Source organism: Electrona antarctica, assembly GCF_951216825.1.
Source record: "Electrona antarctica genome assembly, chromosome: 17".
In the NCBI taxonomy this organism is placed as follows: Eukaryota; Metazoa; Chordata; class Actinopteri; order Myctophiformes; family Myctophidae; genus Electrona; species Electrona antarctica.
Genome location: NC_136798.1, coordinates 43,523,747 through 43,538,339, shown reverse-complemented (window position 1 = coordinate 43,538,339; position 14,593 = coordinate 43,523,747). Strand labels below are relative to the sequence as shown.

The 14,593-nt window shown below is 46.8% G+C and overlaps 1 protein-coding gene across 2 annotated transcripts; it reads left to right on the top strand.

Annotated features, from left to right (window-relative positions):
- The first annotated feature begins 12,086 nt into the window (after window positions 1-12,086).
- LOC306941378 (uncharacterized protein) lies at window positions 12,087-14,346 on the top strand. Of its 2 annotated transcripts, none has more exons than XM_079526813.1 (8): window positions 12,087-12,239; window positions 12,488-12,580; window positions 12,685-12,792; window positions 13,261-13,311; window positions 13,505-13,570; window positions 13,689-13,751; window positions 13,985-14,041; window positions 14,158-14,346. In XM_079526813.1, exons 2-8 carry the CDS (start codon window positions 12,511-12,513, stop codon window positions 14,271-14,273), a joined length of 531 nt encoding a protein of 176 aa, XP_079382939.1. In that variant the 5' UTR covers window positions 12,087-12,239; window positions 12,488-12,510; the 3' UTR covers window positions 14,274-14,346. The 2 variants fall into 2 exon arrangements, with proteins under 2 accessions (XP_079382939.1, XP_079382938.1); XM_079526812.1 differs by having other exon boundaries at window positions 12,349-12,580.
- Window positions 14,347-14,593: the final 247 nt, after the last annotated feature.

Here is a 14,593-nt window from a genome sequence, read left to right as displayed (position 1 = left end):
GGGAGGGGGGGGAAGGAGCTGCTGATATCGTCAACCTTCTTCTCGAAGTAGTTGACAAAAACATCAGCAGTGAGGGATGAAGGTTGGGTGGGGGGAGGGGGCTTAAGGAGGGAGGAGAAAGTGGAGAAAAGCTTCCTTGGGTTAGAAGTACAGGATTGGATTTTGGTGTGGTAGAAAGAGGTTTTAGCAGTGGTTAGTGAGAGGGAGAAGGCAGAGAGGAGTGAGTGAAAGTGGGATAGGTCATCAGGTAGCTTTGTCTTGCGCCATTTCCTTTCGGCTGCCCTTAGAGGTGTTCGTTCAGATCTGAGAGTTTCAGATAACCAGGGAGCCGGTGGACATGAGCGAGCTGGCCTGGATGAGAGCGGGCAGTGTTGGTCGAATGCAGGTGAGATAGCGGAGAAGAAGGATGAGGTTGCAGAGTCAGGTGAGAGAGAGAGGAAGGACTCCAGGGAGGGTAGAGAGGAGAGAATAGAGGATGAGAGGGAGGAGGGGTTTAGGGATTTGAGATTGCGTCGGGTGGTGACGTTAGGAGGGTTAGTGGGTTTAGGCGGGAGGGTGGAGAGAGAGAGGGAGAAGGTTATGAAGTGGTGGTCAGACCTAATTAACGGAGTAACAGAGAGTGTAGAGGGAGAGCAGGCTCTGGAGAACACAAGGTCCAAAACATTACCAGCCTTGTGAGTGGGAGGGGAGGGAGATAGTGAGAGGTCAAATGAGGCCAGAAGGGATGTAACGGGAAGATACTTCTCTGCTGTAGGTAGGTTGAAATCGCCCAGTAGGATCAGGGGATTTCAGGCTACTTTGTGGGTGTGGGTTATGCAAATTTGATGGGCGTGGTTTCGGCTACTTTGTGGGTGTGGTATATGCAAATTAGTGGGTGTCGCTTATGTAAATTAGTGGGTGTCACCCCGCCTACTTTGTGGGAGTGGTTTATGCAAATGAAGGGGCGTGGCATGCAAATTAAGGTGCGTGTATGCAAATGAAGGGCATGTTTCGGCTACTTTGTGGGATTTGCTTATGCAAATTAAGGTGCGTGGTATGCAAATGAAGGGGAGTGGTATGCAAATGAAGGGCATGTTTCGGCTACTTTGCGGGATTGGTTTATGCAAATGAAGGGGCGTGACATGCAAATTAAGGGGATTGGTTTATGCAAATGAAGGGACGTGGCATGCAAATGAAGGTGCGTGGTATGCAAATGAAGGGGAGTGGTATGCAAATGAAGGGGAGTGGTATGCAAATGAAGGGCATGTTTCCGCTACTTTGCGGGATTGGTTTATGCAAATGAAGGGGCGTGGCATGCAAATGAAGGGGAGTGGTATGCAAATGAGGTGCGTGTTATGCAAATGAAGGGGCGTGGCATGCAAATGAAGGGGATTGGTTTATGCAAATTAAGGGGCGTGGCATGCAAATTAAGGTGCGTGGTATGCAAATGAAGGGGAGTGGTATGCAAATGAAGGGGAGTGGTATGCAAATGAAGGGCATGTTTCCGCTACTTTGCGGGATTGGTTTATGCAAATGAAGGGACGTGGTATGCAAATGAAGGGGAGTGGTATGCAAATGAGGTGCGTGGTATGCAAATGAAGGGCAGTGGCATGCAAATGAAGGTGCGTGGTATGCAAATGAAGGGGCATGGCTCCGGCTACTTTGTGGGATTAGTTTATGCAAATGAAGGTGCGTGGTATGCAAATGAAGGGGAGTGGTATGCAAATGAAGGGGAGTGGTATGCAAATGAAGGGCATGTTTCCGCTACTTTGCGGGATTGGTTTATGCAAATGAAGGGGCGTGGCATGCAAATTAAGGGGAGTGGTATGCAAATGAGGTGCGTGGTATGCAAATGAAGGGGCGTGGCATGCAAATGAAGGGGATTGGTTTATGCAAATGAAGGGGCGTGGCATGCAAATGAAGGTGCGTGGCATGCAAATGAAGGTGCGTGGCATGCAAATGAAGGGGCGTGGCATGCAAATGAAGGTGCGTGGCATGCAAATGAAGGGGCGTGGCATGCAAATGAATGGGAGTGGTATGCAAATTAAGGTGCGTGGTATGAAAATGAAGGGGAGTGGTATGCAAATGAAGGGGCATGGTTCCGGCTACTTTGTGGGATTGGTTTATGCAAATGAAGGGGCGTGGCATGCAAATTAAGGTGCGTGGTATGCAAATGAAGGTGCGTGGTATGCAAATGAAGGGGAGTGGTATGCAAATGGGGTGCGTGGTATGCAAATGAAGGGGCGTGGCATGCAAATGAAGGGGATTGGTTTATGCAAATGAAGGGGCGTGGCATGCAAATGAAGGTGCGTGGTATGCAAATGAAGGGGCCACTCCCCTTCATTTGCATACCACGCACATGAAGGGCATGTTTCGGCTACTTTGTGGGATTGGTTTATGCAAATGAAGGGGCGTGGTATGCAAATGAAGGGGAGTGGTATGCAAATGGGGTGCGTGGTATGCAAATGAAGGGGCGTGGCATGCAAATGAAGGGGATTGGTTTATGCAAATGAAGGGGCGTGGTATGCAAATGAAGGTGCGTGGTATGCAAATGAAGGGGCCACTCCCCTTCATTTGCATACCACGCACATGAAGGGCATGTTTCGGCTACTTTGTGGGATTGGTTTATGCAAATGAAGGGGCGTGGCATGCAAATGAAGGGGAGTGGTATGCAAATTAAGGTGCGTGGTATGCAAATGAAGGGGAGTGGTATGCAAATGAAGGGCATGTTTCGGCTACTTTGCGGGATTGGTTTATGCAAATGAAGGGGCGTGACATGCAAATGAAGGGGATTGGTATGCAAATGAGGTGCGTGGTATGCAAATGAAGGGGCGTGGTATGCAAATGAAGGGGAGTGGTATGTACGTCGTCGTGTAGGGAACATGTACGTCGTCGTGTAGGGAACATGTACGTCGTCGTGTAGGGAACATGTACGTCGTCGTGTAGGGAACATGTACGTCGTCGTGTAGGGAACATGCACGTCATCGTGGAGGGAACATGTACGTCATCGTGAAGGGAACATGCACGTCATCGTGAAGGGAACATGCACGTCATCGTGAAGGGGACATGTACGTCATCGTGAAGGGGACATGTACATCATCGTGAAGGGGACATGTACGTCATCGTGGAGGAAACATGTACGTCATCGTGGAGGGAACATGTACGTCATCGTGGAGGAAACATGTACGTCATCGTGGAGGAAACATGCGCGTCGTCGTAAATTGAACATGTACGCCATCATGTAGGGAACATGTACGTCATCGTGAAGTGGACATGTACGTCATCGTGAAGGGGACATGTACGTCATCGTGGAGGAAATATGTACGTCATCGTGGAGGGAACATGTACGTCATCGTGGAGGAAACGTGTACGTCATCGTGGAGGGAACATGTACGTCATCGTGGAGGGAACATGCACGTCGTCGTAGATGGAACATTTACGTCATCGTGTAGGGAACATGTACGTCATCGTGACGGGAACATGTACGTCATCGTGGAGGGAACATGCACGTCGTCGTGAAGGGAACATGCACGTCATCGTGGAGGGGACATGTACGTCATCGTGGAGGGAACATGCACGTCATCGTGGAGGGAACATGTACGTCATCGTGAAGGGAACATGCACGTCATCGTGGAGGGAACATGCACGTCATCGTGGGGGGAACATGTACGTCATCGTGGAGGGAACATGTACGTCATCATGTATGGAACATGTACGTCATCGTGGAGGGGGCATGCACGTCATCATGGAGGGAACATGCACGTCATCGTGAAGGGAACATGCACGTCATCGTGGAGGGAACATGTACGTCATCGTGGAGGGAACATGTACGTCATCGTGGAGGGAACATGTACGTCATCGTGCAGGGAACATGCACGTCGTCGTGAAGGGAACATGCACGTCATCGTGGGGGGAACATGTACGTCATCGTGGAGGGAACATGTACGTCATCATGTATGGAACATGTACGTCATCGTGGAGGGGGCATGCACGTCATCATGGAGGGAACATGTACGTCATCGTGAAGGGAACATGTACGTCATCGTGGAGGGACCATGTACGTCATCGTGAAGGGAGCATGTACGTCATCGTGGAGGGGACATGCACGTCATCGTGGAGGGAACATGTACGTCGTCGTGGAGGAAACATGTACGTCATCGTGTAGGGAGCATGTACGTCATCGTGGAGGAAACATGTACGTCATCGTGGAGGGAACATGTACGCCATCGTGTAGGGAACATGTACGTCATTGTGGAGGGAACATGTATGTCATCGTGGAGGGCACATGTACGTCATCGTGGAGGGAACATGTACGTCGTCGTGAAGGGAACATGCACGTCATCGTGGAGGGAACATGCACGTCATCGTGAAGGGAACATGTACGTCATCGTGGAGGGAACATGCACGTCATCGTGAAGGGAACATGCACGTCATCGTGGAGGGAAGATGCACGTCATCGTGGAGGGGACATGTGCGTCATCGTGAAGGGGACATGTACGCCATCGTGTAGGGAACATGTACGTCATTGTGGAGGGAACATGTATGTCATCGTGGAGGGAACATGTACGTCATCGTGGAGGGAACATGCACGTCATCGTGGATGGAACATGTATGTCATCGTGCAGGGAACATGCACGTCGTCGTGAAGGGAACATGCACGTCATCGTGGGGGGAACATGTACGTCATCGTGGAGGGAACATGTACGTCATCATGTATGGAACATGTACGTCATCGTGGAGGGGGCATGCACGTCATCATGGAGGGAACATGCACGTCATCGTGAAGGGAACATGCACGTCATCGTGGAGGGAACATGTACGTCATCGTGGAGGGAACATGTACGTCATCGTGGAGGGAACATGTACGTCATCGTGCAGGGAACATGCACGTCGTCGTGAAGGGAACATGCACGTCATCGTGGGGGGAACATGTACGTCATCGTGGAGGGAACATGTACGTCATCATGTATGGAACATGTACGTCATCGTGGAGGGGGCATGCACGTCATCATGGAGGGAACATGTACGTCATCGTGAAGGGAACATGTACGTCATCGTGGAGGGACCATGTACGTCATCGTGAAGGGAGCATGTACGTCATCGTGTAGGGGACATGCACGTCATCGTGGAGGGAACATGTACGTCGTCGTGGAGGAAACATGTACGTCATCGTGTAGGGAGCATGTACGTCATCGTGGAGGAAACATGTACGTCATCGTGGAGGGAACATGTACGCCATCGTGTAGGGAACATGTACGTCATTGTGGAGGGAACATGTATGCCATCGTGGAGGGCACATGTACGTCATCGTGGAGGGAACATGTACGTCGTCGTGAAGGGAACATGCACGTCATCGTGGAGGGAACATGCACGTCATCGTGAAGGGAACATGTACGTCATCGTGGAGGGAACATGCACGTCATCGTGAAGGGAACATGCACGTCATCGTGGAGGGAAGATGCACGTCATCGTGGAGGGGACATGTGCGTCATCGTGAAGGGGACATGTACGCCATCGTGTAGGGAACATGTACGTCATTGTGGAGGGAACATGTATGTCATCGTGGAGGGAACATGTACGTCATCGTGGAGGGAACATGCACGTCATCGTGGATGGAACATGTACGCCATCGTGGAGGGAACATGTACGTCATCGTGGAGGGAGCATGTACGTCATCGTGGAGGAAACATGTACGTCATCGTGGAGGAAACATGTACGTCATCGTGGAGGGAACATGCGCGTCGTCGTAAATTGAACATGTACGCCATCATGTAGGGAACATGTACGTCATCGTGACGTGGACATGTACGTCATCGTGAAGGGGACATGTACGTCATCGCGGAGGGAACATGTACATCATCGTGAAGGGAGCATGTACGTCATCGTGTAGGGAACATGCACGTCATCGTGGAGGGAACATGTACGTCATCGTGGAGGAAACATGTACGTCATCGTGGAGGGAGCATGTACGTCATCGTGGAGGAAACATGTACGTCATCGTGGAGGGAACATGTACGCCATCGTGAAGGGGACATGTACGTCATCGTGGAGGGGACATGTACGTCATCATGGAGGGAACATGTGCGCCATCGTGGAGGAAACATGTACACCATCGTGAAGGGAACATGTGCGTCATCGTGGAGGGAACATGTACGTCATCGTGGAGGAAACATGTACGTCATCGTGTAGGGAGCATGTACGTCATCGTGTAGGAAACATGTACGTCATCGTGGAGGGAACATGTACGCCATCGTGTAGGGAACATGTACGTCATTGTGGAGGGAACATGTATGTCATCGTGGAGGGCACATGTACGTCATCGTGGAGGGAACATGTACGTCGTCGTGAAGGGAACATGCACGTCATCGTGGAGGGAACATGCTCGTCATCGTGAAGGGAACATGTACGTCATCGTGGAGGGAACATGCACGTCATCGTGAAGGGAACATGCACGTCATCGTGGAGGGAAGATGCACGTCATCGTGGAGGGGACATGTGCGTCATCGTGAAGGGGACATGTACGCCATCGTGTAGGGAACATGTACGTCATTGTGGAGGGAACATGTATGTCATCGTGGAGGGAACATGTACGTCATCGTGGAGGGAACATGCACGTCATCGTGGATGGAACATGTACGCCATCGTGGAGGGAACATGTACGTCATCGTGGAGGGAGCATGTACGTCATCGTGGAGGAAACATGTACGTCATCGTGGAGGAAACATGTACGTCATTGTGGAGGGAACATGCACGTCGTCGTAAATTGAACATGTACGCCATCATGTAGGGAACATGTACGTCATCGTGACGTGGACATGTACGTCATCGTGAAGGGAACATGTACGTCATTGTGGAGGGAACATGTATGTCATCGTGGAGGGAACATGTACGTCATCGTGGAGGGAACATGCACGTCATCGTGGATGGAACATGTACGCCATCGTGGAGGGAACATGTACGTCATCGTGGAGGGAGCATGTACGTCATCGTGGAGGAAACATGTACGTCATCGTGGAGGAAACATGTACGTCATTGTGGAGGGAACATGCACGTCGTCGTAAATTGAACATGTACGCCATCATGTAGGGAACATGTACGTCATCGTGACGTGGCCATGTACGTCATCGTGAAGGGGACATGTACGTCATCGCGGAGGGAACATGTACATCATCGTGAAGGGAGCATGTACGTCATCGTGTAGGGAACATGCACGTCATCGTGGAGGGAACATGTACGTCATCGTGGAGGAAACATGTACGTCGTCGTGGAGGGAGCATGTACGTCATCGTGGAGGAAACATGTACGTCATCGTGGAGGGAACATGTACGCCATCATGAAGGGGACATGTACGTCATCGTGGAGGGGACATGTACGTCATCATGGAGGGAACATGTGCGCCATCGTGGAGGAAACATGTACACCATCGTGAAGGGAACATGTGCGTCATCGTGGAGGGAACATGTACGTCATCGTGGAGGAAACATGTACGTCATCGTGGAGGAAACATGTACGTCATCATGTAGGGAACATGTACGACATCATGACGGGAACATGTACGTCATCGTGAAGGGGACATGTACGTTATCGTGAAGGGGACATGTACGCCATCGTGGCGGGAACATGTACGTCATCATGGAGGGAACATGTACGTCATCGTGGAGGGAACATGTACGTCATCGTGGAGGAAACATGTACGTCATCATGGAGGAAACATGTACGTCATCATGGAGGAAACATGTACGTCATCGTGGAGGGAACATGCACGTCGTCGTAGATGGAACATGTACGCCATCGTGGCGGGAACATGTACGTCATCGTGGAGGGAACATGTACGTCACCGTGGAGGGAACATGTACGTCACCGTGGAGGACACATGTACGTCATCGTGGAGGGAACATGTACGTCATCGCGGAGGGAACATGCACGTCGTCGTAGATGGAACATTTACGTCATCATGTAGGGAACATGTACGTCATCGTGACGGGAACATGTATGTCATCGTGAAGGGGACATGTACGTCATCGTGAAGGGGACATGTACGTCATCGTGGAGGGACCATGTACGTCGTCACGAATGGAACATGTACGTCATCATGTGGGGGACATGTACGTATGTTCCCGCTACTTTGTGGGAGTGGGTTATGAAAATGTGAAGGGCGTTGTTTCGGCTACTTTGTGGGTGAGGGCTATGCAAATTAGTGGGTGTCGCTTATGCAAATTAGTGGGTGTCGCCACGCCCTTCGTTTGCATACCACTCCCCTTCATTTGCATACCACACCCCTTCATTTGCATATCCCCTTCATTTGCATACCAAGACCCTTCATTTGCATAAGCCAATCCCACAAAGTAGCAGAAACATGCCCCTTCATTTGCATACAATACCCCTTCATTTGCATATCCCCTTCATTTGCATACCAAGACCCTTCATTTGCATAAGCCAATCCCACAAAGTAGCAGAAACATGCCCCTTAATTTGCATACCACTCCCCTTCATTTGCATACCATGCCCCTTCATTTGCATACCATGCCCCTTCCTTTGCATACCATGCCCCTTCATTTGCATACCACGCACCTTCATTTGCATACCACGCACCTTCATTTGCATACCACTCCCCTTCATTTGCATACCACTGCCCTTCATTTGCATACCACTGCCCTTCATTTGCATACCACTCCCCTTCATTTGCATACCAAGACCCTTCATTTGCATATCCCCTTCATTTGCATACCACGCCCTTTCATTTGCATAAGCCAATCCCACAAAGTAGCCGAAACACGCCCTTCATTTGCATACTACTCCCCTTCATTTGCATACTACACCCCTTCATTTGCATATCCCCTTCATTTGCATACCACGCCCTTTCATTTGCATAAGCTAATCCCACAAAGTAGCCGAAACACGCCCTTCATTTGCATACTCCTCCCCTTCATTTGCATACCACACCTTCATTTGCATATCCCCTTCATTTGCATACTAAGACCCTTCATTTGCATATCCCCTTCATTTGCATACCACGCCCTTTCATTTGCATAAGCCAATCCCACAAAGTAGCCGAAACACGCCCTTCATTTGCATACTACTCCCCTTCATTTGCATACTACACCCCTTCATTTGCATATCCCCTTCATTTGCATACCACGCCCTTTCATTTGCATAAGCTAATCCCACAAAGTAGCCGAAACACGCCCTTCATTTGCACACTACTCCCCTTAATTTGCATACCATACCCCTTCATTTGCATATCCCCTTCATTTGCATACCAAGACCCTTCATTTGCATATCCCCTTCATTTGCATACCACGCCCTTTCATTTGCATAAACTAATCCCACAAAGTAGCCGAAACACGCCCTTCATTTGCATACTACTCCCCTTCATTTGCATACCACACACCTTCATTTGCATATCCCCTTCATTTGCATACCACGCCCTTTCATTTGCATAAAATAATCCCACAAAGTAGCCGAAACACGCCCTTCATTTGCATACTACTCCCCTTCATTTGCATACCACACCCCTTCATTTGCATATCCCCTTCATTTGCATACCAAGACCCTTCATTTGCATATCCCCTTCATTTGCATACCACGCCCTTTCATTTGCATAAGCCAATCCCACAAAGTAGCCGAAACTACGGCCACAAAGGAGGCGGGACGCCGCCCACTAATTCACATAGGCCACGCCCACAAAGCGGACGGGACGACGGCCATCAATAAGCATAAACGACGCCCATGCAATTTGCATAGACCACGCCCACAAAGCAGGCGGAGTTACATAGCGAGTAGGCGTGGCCTAAGACAATGAGAGGTGTGGCCTAACATTACGAGAGGCAGAGTCATTAACGAGAGGGGGTGGAGTTTGTAAGGTGGAGTTTGTAACCAATGTGAGGTGTGTGTGTAGTAGTAGTAGTAGAAGTAGAAGTAATACATACGAGATGATGCCTGATCTTCTGACATCCATATTTGGTTGACTGGATGGCGTTGTCCTCACCTGGAGAGAAATGCCCCCGGAAATATGATTATTTATTAATGAATGAATGAATGTATGTATGTATGTATGTATGTATGTATGTATGTATGTATGTATGTATGTATGTATGTATGTATGTATGTATTCATTCATTCATTCATTCATTCATTCCCTCCCCCGGGAAATAAATAAATAAACAATGCTAATCATCCATCCATGTGTGACAATTGTTTGACACACATCATGTCATGTCATGTCATGTCATGTCTGTCTATAGACAAGAGGAGAGGTGGAGGGGGGGGGGGGGGGGGGGGGCGCCAAAGCATATTTTAGACTGATTCAGTATTGACCATATTAAGCCAGGTCTCACGGCAGACAGCACTAATATAATAAACAAACGTGAACGGAGCACTGCTGCCAACATAATACACGCATAATGTGGCCATACTGGCATACTCACCATAGCCTGGTCAAGGTTTCCCCCAGGTGGACGTGTCATTTCCAACTATTGCCAGCACATGGAAACTAGGGGCTACTGATATATACTATTCTCTGCCTATCGGGACGTAACTCGGACGGCGCTGAGTCGGGTCTTAAATACATTTCAATTGTACATTTAGGTAATGTGTGATTTATTTGGATTTATCCTTATTATTGTGAAAGATGTCCCCCAAATGTAAATTATTAATGTATTATTATTATTTTAATAATTATTATAAATGTGCAAAAAATATATATATAATTTATTTTACATGATTTCCTCTGATAAGTCCTAGTAGTAAAAAGTAGTAGTAAGGTTGAAATCGTTTTTTTGCAAGTAGAAATTAATCCGGGTTTTACAGGGTTAGTCATTCATTCATTCATTCATTCATTCCCCCCGGAAATAAATAAATAAACACGGCTAATCATCCATCCATGTGTGACAATTGTTTGACACACATCATGTCATGTCATGTCTATCTATAGCAAGAGGTGGAATTGCGTCAGATCTTCTACACAAAGCAAAACAAAAGGGAGCAGTGCACCACCCTGTGGCAACAACTGGCACTGCTGACTGTTACAAGTTGACAGAGTGGATTATCTTGGATTACGTCCGCCAACATACATTCCAATAGTACATTTACTTGACCAAAAGGTAAAGACTGATTTATTTTGATTTATTCATTCTGGATCCTTAGTCCTTGGTCCGAGGTCACGAATCTTGACTGCAGACTTGTTGACTGTCTCGAACCAGCGTCCTCTCACACCATCAGCAACTGCCAGAACCACTGAGCCATCGTGGAATACTCTTAACCATGGATTTGGGGTAATTTTTTCTTTTTTTGGAAGGGAAGACAAAAAAAGAAAAAGTCTATTTTACCAATGCAAAGGGTGAAATATTGTCATAATGTACGTTGTGTTTGTTTTGGAAAGGAAAAAGTGTTTTAATGTACTTTTTACTGACGTTAGGGTAGAGTTTGTTTTAACAGTACAGGACTCTCTCTCACACACACACCAGAGACTGGCAGCTGACTGGCTCATTCAGGGTTGCCAGGTTGGTGGCTGTCAGGTTGTCTAATGCCTGCTGCATTGTGTGTGTGTGTGTGTGTGTGTGTGTGTGTGTGTGTGTGTGTGTGTGTGTGTGTGTGTGTGTGTGTGTGTGTGTGTGTGTGTGTGTGTGTGTGTGTGTGTGTGTGTGTGTGTGTGTGTGTGTGAACCAGCTACACTGGCATTTAAACACATTCATATTGTAACTGTTGCCACTATAGGTGATATAGTTTGCTTTATTCCTAAAAGGTACAAGTTCATAATGAAGAAGTTCATAATTAAGTCACATTTAAAACATTATTTCATGTATTTGTCTCAAGTTGTTGTTGTAACTGTTGCCACTATAGGGGATATAGTTTGCTTTATTTCTCTAAGACAAAGTTCATAATAAGGTTAAAATAAGTTCATAATTGTTTATTATCTTTCTAAGTGTACAAGTGCATAATTAAGAAGTTCATAGTTAATAGTTACATTCATGTTAAAACATTATTTCATGTCAAGTTGTTTTAATGCTTTTATTTTGAAGAGTCAACGTCATATTCTGTGTCTCGTTTGGTCTGCTCTCACGTCAATTGGTACACAGGAGTTTTGTGTATGCAATCAAGCCGCAGCTAGAAGCAGCAGCTCTGCCAGCTCCGTTTACACTGGTCATGGTCACACAAAGACTTTAAAGTTACAAGAAGTAAAGGTCATAAGAGACTGTCTAAGAAAAGGTTATAAGAAGACTGGAGAGTATTCCCCCTTTGTTATGCACGCAGCCAACGAGGTATTTGTTGTTTGTTTTGTCTGTATTTTACTCATGTGAAATGTTTGCATCTACATGCTGTGCATGTCATTTATGTTAATTGTACGTGCTTGTTTTATTGTTTGTTTAGTTTTCACGGTGGATTGGGAGGGCAAGAAGGCACCTTCCAATAAATCAGTTTCAAGGAAACCACATTGTGTCTGTTTGTGCTCGGAGGGAGTTACAGTTGTAATGGATGGACTTTGAACATATGAAACTGTTTTGGCCAGCTGTCCCAAATGCCAAGAAACGCATGACGGAACGACGAGAACCAAAAAGTGGCTGGCGTCAGTTTCGCCTCATAAAAGAGAAGATGCGCTCAGGTTGGTAGTTGCATCTATTATGTGCACTTTGTCTTCATTAACGTGCCAACTTGTGCATATGTTATGCATTGACAACCATTGCCTTGCCTCTGTTTGATTGATAGATGACTTCCAAGCATGTGAAGATTACGATCTCACCAGTGCTGCAGAAGCTGGTGGTGAAGAACCTTCTGGAAAAAGACAGAAGAAAAAAAGGCTTTATCCAGAATATGGTATGTTCTTTAACTTGGCAGTAGTCAATCTTCTCTGAATTGTAACGCTTACATGATTGATTGTCACTCGAATAACTGAATAACAAGGTCATTGTTTTTTGGCATTGAACATTTGGAATCTAAAAGCATAATTTGTTTGGCTTTTAGGTTTTGTAAAAAAAAGCACAGATGACAAAATATTAAATGAAAAACGAAACATTGCTTTAAGTTTTATATACAAAATGGCTGATCTACAAGCTCTTGATGACTGTGGGCTTGTAGAGCTGTTTTGGCAACTCTTCCTCTTTTTATTTTTTGGGAACATTTTGAATATTTTTCTTACGTGGAAGCGAGTAAGGCGTTTCACCCACAACTGCAATCAGGCAATAATTGCGACAGGGCTACTATAACGTCTGTACGCCAACACAATAATAATTCAACAAAGCTATTTGCAACTGAAGTTTTTGCCAACATTTCTGTCTCAATTAGTTGAGGATGAAGAGGAACACGGTGGGCAATCTGAAGAAGAGGAAGATCAAGGTTTGTTCCCCCCACCGCTGGACGTTGGCAGTCCCATTTGATTATGATTGAGTGTGTAGGCTACAAATGCCAGTGACGGGAGCAATATTGACGTGGAATATAGTATCTTTTCTGTTTCATATACAATACAGCTGAAGGCAGGTAATGAGTCTATACAGTAAAAAAATCCGGTTTTAATCACAGTTTTCTTTAGGTCGCTTCAGTCCAGAGCTGCCACTTGTGCCACAGAAGGTGTTGCTGCAAAGTGTTCGACCAAAAGGTTAGTATGAAGTCTGCTTTTATTAGCATTTGCCCCATACTCATAGTGGTATGCTAGTCATACACAACAATGTAATAGAGACACACACTGAATCCCAAAACTATGTCTCATCAAACAGAAAAGTCGCAAGGGACGACCTCCACTCCATCCTCTGACCAAAATGCCCAGAAACACCAAGGAAGTAATTGTGACACACACACACACACACACACACACCCCAAAACTAGGTTGTGCTTCCTTAAACATTTTTCAACTTTAGATTGTTGGTTTGTTAAAGTCATCATTGTTTGCATTTATTTCATTTTGGAGCTGCCACTCTGTCATATATGGAGGATATATTAAATGCAATGGTAGTTCATATTGAATAAAAGTAAAGTAGATCACCTTCTCATGGATGCCTGTCTCATCAAACAGAAAAAACCAAGTCGCCTGGACCCAGCTCCACTCAATTGCCTGAGCCAATGCAACCAAGTAAGCGACGCACGCACACTTAAGTTGTTGTGGTATGGTTTTGCACTCTAATTAATTGTAGTCATTTGTTTCTATGCATTAGAATTTCAGAAGGTGTTAATCACTGTTTTCTTTAGGGCACTTCAGTTCAGAGCCAGAACTGCAAGAGCCAGAACTGCAAGATTATCAGACTGATGACAGCATGGGATCTGCACAGAGTTTCCCACCAGTTACCCCTACGAAAAGTTCGTAGGGGTAAAGTTCCAAGGCGCTTTACAGAGATTGTGCAGTACATTCACCCATTCACACACACATTCATACACCGATGGCAGCGGAAACCATGCAAGGTACCAACTAGCACATCGGGAGCAATTAGGGGTTCAGTGTCTTGCTCAAGGACACTTCGACAGTAACTCTGGGGGAGCCCGGGTTCGAACTGGCAACCTTACGGTTACCATCCAGGCACTCTACCCCTGAGCCATACTGTTGGTATGGTTGTGCTCTTTCTATTTGTGGTGATCATTCGTTTCTATGCTTTAGAATTTCAGAGGAAGGTTCTGGAGCTGCTCGTTT

Bases quoted from the DNA above. Each gene is read 5' to 3' on its own strand.
- LOC306941378 (XM_079526812.1), top strand. From the start codon at position 12,454: ATGGACTTTGAACATATGAAACTGTTTTGGCCAGCTGTCCCAAATGCC. The intron at 12,581-12,684 runs GTTGGTAGTTGC...TTTGATTGATAG, and splicing joins AAAAGAGAAGATGCGCTCAG to ATGACTTCCAAGCATGTGAA. The intron at 14,042-14,157 runs GTAAGCGACGCA...TGTTTTCTTTAG, and splicing joins GCCTGAGCCAATGCAACCAA to GGCACTTCAGTTCAGAGCCA.